The sequence below is a fragment of the Amblyomma mixtum genome, chromosome 7 (assembly GCF_055824585.1).
Source record: "Amblyomma mixtum isolate Tamu chromosome 7, ASM5582458v1, whole genome shotgun sequence".
In the NCBI taxonomy this organism is placed as follows: domain Eukaryota; kingdom Metazoa; phylum Arthropoda; class Arachnida; order Ixodida; family Ixodidae; genus Amblyomma; species Amblyomma mixtum.
Genome location: NC_143018.1, coordinates 47262947 through 47268371, shown reverse-complemented (window position 1 = coordinate 47268371; position 5425 = coordinate 47262947). Strand labels below are relative to the sequence as shown.

The following is a 5425-nucleotide window of genomic DNA, read 5'->3' as shown; positions in this document are numbered from 1 at the left end:
GCTTCTGCAGCAGTGGCAACTGATGCAGTGCTGAGACTATCTGGTGAAGTCAAGTTGACAATGGCACTGACCTCAGCCATTTATGCGCTGCAATTACTCACCAATCCGTTTTTTTTTTCTTTTTTTTCCTTGAAATTCTAGATTATTTTTCTCCTACCAGTTAGATACATGCCATGCATCCGGCCGTTATAAAGGTTGAAGCCACAAATCACTGCCATCACCACCGCACCGTTGGCTTTTAATCGAGCTCCTTTTTCCACTTTTTCTCGTCCTCTTCGGCGAAGATTCGGTGCGAGCGCTTGATCTTCTTCTTGGGCTTGTACTTGACCACCTTCTTCTGCTGGCACCGCGTCTCGATCACGTTCCGGCGCTGCAGGCTCTTGTACCGGTCCTCGAGCACGTTTATCTCGGGCCGCAGCTCGCGCAGCGACTCCCGCAGTTCGTCCGACAGCTTGACCGGCAGCTCGGGCTCCTCGTACTTCCAGGCGCTCAGCCTGCGGGCACCGTAGAGTTTGTCAACCTCGCGCTGCCGCCGGCGGGCCTGGCGCGCCTCCGACGCCTCGGCCTGTCGCCGCAGCTCCGCCTTGAACGTCCGGATGCGGTACACATCGTTAGCGAGGGCGCGGGCCTTCTTGCGCTCCTGGGCTTCGCGGCGTAGCCGCTTCTGCTCGGCGGCGCGACGCCTTTGCTGCCGGGTCTTGGGAGCAGGATGGGAAGATGCCGTGGGCAAGACGTCTGTCACGGCTTCGTCGTCCTCTTCCTCCTGCTCGATGCCGCTGTCGTTGTCGTCCTGGTCGTAGAGCCCCTGGGACATCTCGGCGAGCCTGTCCTGCTCGGTGGGCCAGTGGCGCTTGTCCGGCACCGCTAACTGTCGGTCGAGGCGGCGTTCCTGACGCAGCCTTCGTTGTTCGACCTCCACCGCCCGCCGAAGCAGGTCTTGGTGGTCGGCGTGTGACGGGTTGTAAGACGTTCCCGGGTGCGGCGGCTCCACGGCGGGAAGCAGCGAAGGCTTCTGGTGACGGTGCTCCGGAACACGAACGCCTGTGGCGGGCGTCGCGCCGTCGTCGTCACCCCAGAGGTCGTGTAGACCCGCGAAGTCGAACCTGCTCGTTGACTGCTTGGCCTTTCGGGCCACGCTGCGCAGTCGATCGACGGCGGCTTTTGCAAGCCGCTGGCCCAAGCGCTGTCGCTGCGTTTCACGAACTTCGGCTGGCTTGCGGGCGTCTGGGTCTCGCACCCGGCGCGGCTGAACTGGCGCCTTCACCTTCGAACTCGGCTCGAGGTTGCGGAAGCATGCCAACTTGCGGTTTCGGCGTAGCTTCTTGTTCTCGGCGGTCGGAGTCTTCGGCGCGGCGGGCAACTTGTCGACGAAGAAGAGCTCCTCGTCCGGCTTGCTGGACACCGGACCGCCCATGCGCTCGTCGAATCTCTGCTCTTCGAGGAACGCTTCGACATCGTTGACGTCGCTGTGCTTGATCCACGCTTTCTTGCGGTTTTTGCTCACGCCGAGACGCTTACGTTTCGTGGTCGCTGCCATTTTTGACGTAAAGGACGAGCTTGGCTTGGATGCGAACGATGTAAACAAGCCTGGATTTGGCTAATTAGTTCCAGCGTTGCTGGAATGAGCTATGTTGACGGCTACAATTAATTAATAAGTGACAAAAAGAAAGACGCAAAGCTGATACGCTTTATATTGTGAAATTTCTTTTTCAAAAAAAAAAGATATTTATAAGGTTGCAATCTAGTTCTGCGTCTCATTGTCGTGGTATAACTCGTCGCTTTGTTTGGTTTACCACTCTTGCCTAGCCTACGCCGCGGGTTTCATATTATGAAACTGTGAACCTTGTAATAACCATGCAGCAACTAGCCACCCCTCCCTATTTCGGTCTCCATTCCGTGACCCCTGAAATGCTCTTTTTCGTAACACTCGCTGCTCGTCTAGCCCTCCGTACCTCAAAGCTATGTTCACACGCTTAAGAGGCTCTTGAACATATCTTCGAAATGAGATCCTTAGCTAAATGAATACACACAAACGAAATTATTGGGAAGCAACTCCAGTTCGCTGCCTTGGTTGACTGTGGCAGCAAAGACACATGCCTTCATATAAGTTTTGTTAAGCGTGTAATGAGCAAATACAACGTTTATTATAGTACATAATATATACACAGGTAACACAGGAGTTGTATCCACGTTTGAAATGATAGCTTCACAATTCACTGGTGATTTTAAACCATGCAAAACACACGAAAAATATTTCATGTTTCAACGAAAAATATTTTATGTAATGACACGCATGGAATATTACTCTATATGATTGTTTTACCTGCCTGGCATGTTTGTTACTAGAGTTTCCCTACTACCTATTTCTGAAATGTTTGTGGGCTTCTTCAGCGTTTTGGTTATACCAATCCTGCATGACTGCTGAAGCTTCCATTGAAAAAAAAAAAAAATGCATTATTGGAATTCATGAAGGTTATAGGGCCCAAATATATTCTGCACATTCCTCTCTAACTTGACTGATAACACCAAGCATCCACTCCTTAAACAGCCTGCACTGATCAGTGAAATGTCACTATTTTAGCCAGTATGTTGTGAACCCAGGTTTTAGACCTTCATGCCAATTAGTCATAAACTATGTCACCTTGTGTTTGGTACATTATGGCCTCAGTCAGTGCACTGTAACTAGCCCTCAGCTACTCCTATTACCAACCCTGAATGAAGCCAAGCAATGCACTGACATTGTTAGTAAATGTCTCGTAAAAGACAGTCACCTAGATGGCCTATCTTTCTTTAGGATGCATGGATTAGTACTGTTAGCACTTTCTTATAGCTCCGATATCCTCGATATATCGGAAGCACGATATATTCAGTTTCATGGCAGATCTACAGACACTCATATTGACCTGCCTCCTTTTTTCGCTCACTCATTTAGTTGGAACCAGAATTTCCATTTCTCCAACAACAGTATTTCTAGGGAAAGCAGGCTGGTTCATTTAGACATTCTGCTATCCAGTGTGCAGTTTCTGTACTACCTCAGCTGGTTCATGCTAATTGCTATACCACTGTGTTTCATACTTAGGGTGCAACACTTCCAAAGCTGGCTCGCCTGTTCGCACTGGCTACTTCCACACCTGAATAGTAGTTCATCAATGTCCAAAATACAGACAAGCATTTTTCGCTGTGATTGAGCTCTAGTACCGTGACTGGCAACGTCCTGCACTTGGTTTTACCTCTCACCACGTTTGCGTCCTGCCCCTCACTGAGATCTCGAGAAGCAAGATACATGGAGTGTGGAGAGATACACGGCTGACACGCCTATTCGCCCCAACTCCATCAGCACCCAATAAGTAGTTCACCATCAATGAGAATTAAAATTAGAGGGTGCAATAACTGAACACCCAACTGCTTTGTCCATAATTTGCAACCCAGAGCATCCTGTTTATATTACTTGGTGTTTCTGAGAAAACCTGCACCAAGGCCTTCAGGAATACGAGTGATTCGTGGTGGAATGATATGCTATTGCGGCCGCACTACTTGCATAGCTTCCATAACATTGTATGCTAAGTGTGAAACAGAGCATAGTAGTCAAGTTCGATCATTTGTGATACTTTCAAACAGTACGTCAACGTTTCATGAACTGCAAGAAGGGTTTCCTCTAGCAGCTGCTGCTAGTTTTCACCACATAATAAAAAATAGCTACACATGCTTTGTTTCAGAGTCAATTTTCAATGGCCACCTTCACAGGCTGGTGTTGAAGGTAACAAATATGCTAATAAACCTGCATGTGCTCCTCATGCTTCAATCAATAATAAAAGCATCTTGACCCCTTAAAGGTTTATGACCACCTCAGCTCATCATGGGCACTTCACTACTTTCTAAATGACTTCTGACGAACAGAGGCCATCAAATGGCATTTTTCTTTTTACAACACAGATGGCAGTAGCCGTTCTCTTAAGGCGCCAAAATGAGCCATTTTTGGTACCGCTTTTTCTTTTTTTTAAGAGCCCTTAAGGGGTCGGGATACTTGGCATCTCCTACAACAAGCAGTCGTGGAAGTCCTTTTTTTTTCTTTGTTCGATTCCACTGTGCCAACTAGAACTGTATAACAATAATTTAAGTGTACTTTTCTTACTGTTGTTTTCTCCCTTTGTATAATATGCCCCAATCCTGCAACAGCCTCAGCATGAGGCTAGCAGTATGTACTAAATAAAAAAAATAAAATAAAAACTTTCAATGCTTCATCAAAACAAGCACATGACCAAGGGCTTCACTCGAATAAAAAGCCACTTAGCTCCATCATATCTGTAGGGGGTTTAGCACAGACCTTGGCATGGCGCTGTAATTTAGGACTGCTTGCACTGCCATGTGTCCGCATGGCAGGCTTCACGATGTTGTGGCACGTAATTTGTTGGGATAACCCAAATTCGCTACAGAGCGCAGAGTTTTTTTTTGAGCGACTGAGATGATATTCCACTGTGGACACTCCATTTCCTGACATAGGTAGTGCTTGGACAAAGATCGGCAGCACTCTTTGCAAGGCTAACGCCACCTGTAACTAGCATTCTACTTCTCCTATCCAAATTGTTAAGGACAAAGCCATCTCGCTCTTTTACCACATACCTGAGGCTTAATTTTCATATGCCAAATTTTCTGCTTGCAGCCTTAACGTTTTCTCCATGCTTAAGTGCTTTCTCAATTCTGAAGCTATATGGGGCATAATCTGTCTTGTTGAGATGGCTTGTGCCAGAGTATTTTTCGTTTCGCCAAGTGCAGCTCATTTGAACTTTCACATTTTTATCCGAGTGCGAAAGAGCATTTAGTCAGTGCGAGAATGCCCAAAATTCACGCTAACCACATAAAAATAACCGGCGCAGATCTTGCGCTTTAATAATACTGAATATTGCACTCTGAAACGCGACGTGATGAGTTCACTGCGTTCTGAGGTTTGACTGGAATAATGGTGCAAGTGGTATCGCGTGCGTGCGACTTGCAAAAACTGCGCCGAGAAGGTCGATCACGCTGCTGCAAGCTTAACGACTTTGGCGACGTCAGCGATGTCTTTAGGACCAGTCCTGCAGCAACCGCCCACCCACTCGGCACCGAGATGGATCCAGTCGGGGACGTACGCGGAAAGAGGCCGGCAAGTTTCTGATTTGTCCGGTACCCATCCGGACGGAGTGTAGACCTCGCCGCTGTTCGGGTAAACGACAAAAGGAACCCGGATCGCCCCTATGGACCGCAACGCGACCTCCACAGACTGTGGAGGGCAGCAGTTGACGCCCACGGCGAAAACCTGCCCAGACGCGTCGGCGCCGAGACAATCGCGCACAGCTTCGACCAGTGGTTCTCCTTTAGCAGTGCACTGCGGTGCGTCGCGTGAAATGCTGAAGCTGAGCCAAGCTCGGGTTCCCGGGAACTCTCGCAG

At 48.6% G+C, this 5425-nt stretch overlaps 1 protein-coding gene across 1 annotated transcript; it reads right to left on the bottom strand.

Annotated features, from left to right (window-relative positions):
* Positions 1 to 212: 212 nt before the first annotated feature.
* On the bottom strand, positions 213 to 1557 carry LOC149335938 (ribosome biogenesis protein NOP53). The gene has a single exon (XM_089552488.1). The coding sequence runs from the start codon at positions 1535 to 1537 to the stop codon at positions 239 to 241; it is 1299 nt and encodes a 432-aa protein (XP_089408614.1). The 5' UTR covers positions 1538 to 1557; the 3' UTR covers positions 213 to 238.
* Between the last annotated feature and the right edge of the window lie 3868 nt (positions 1558 to 5425).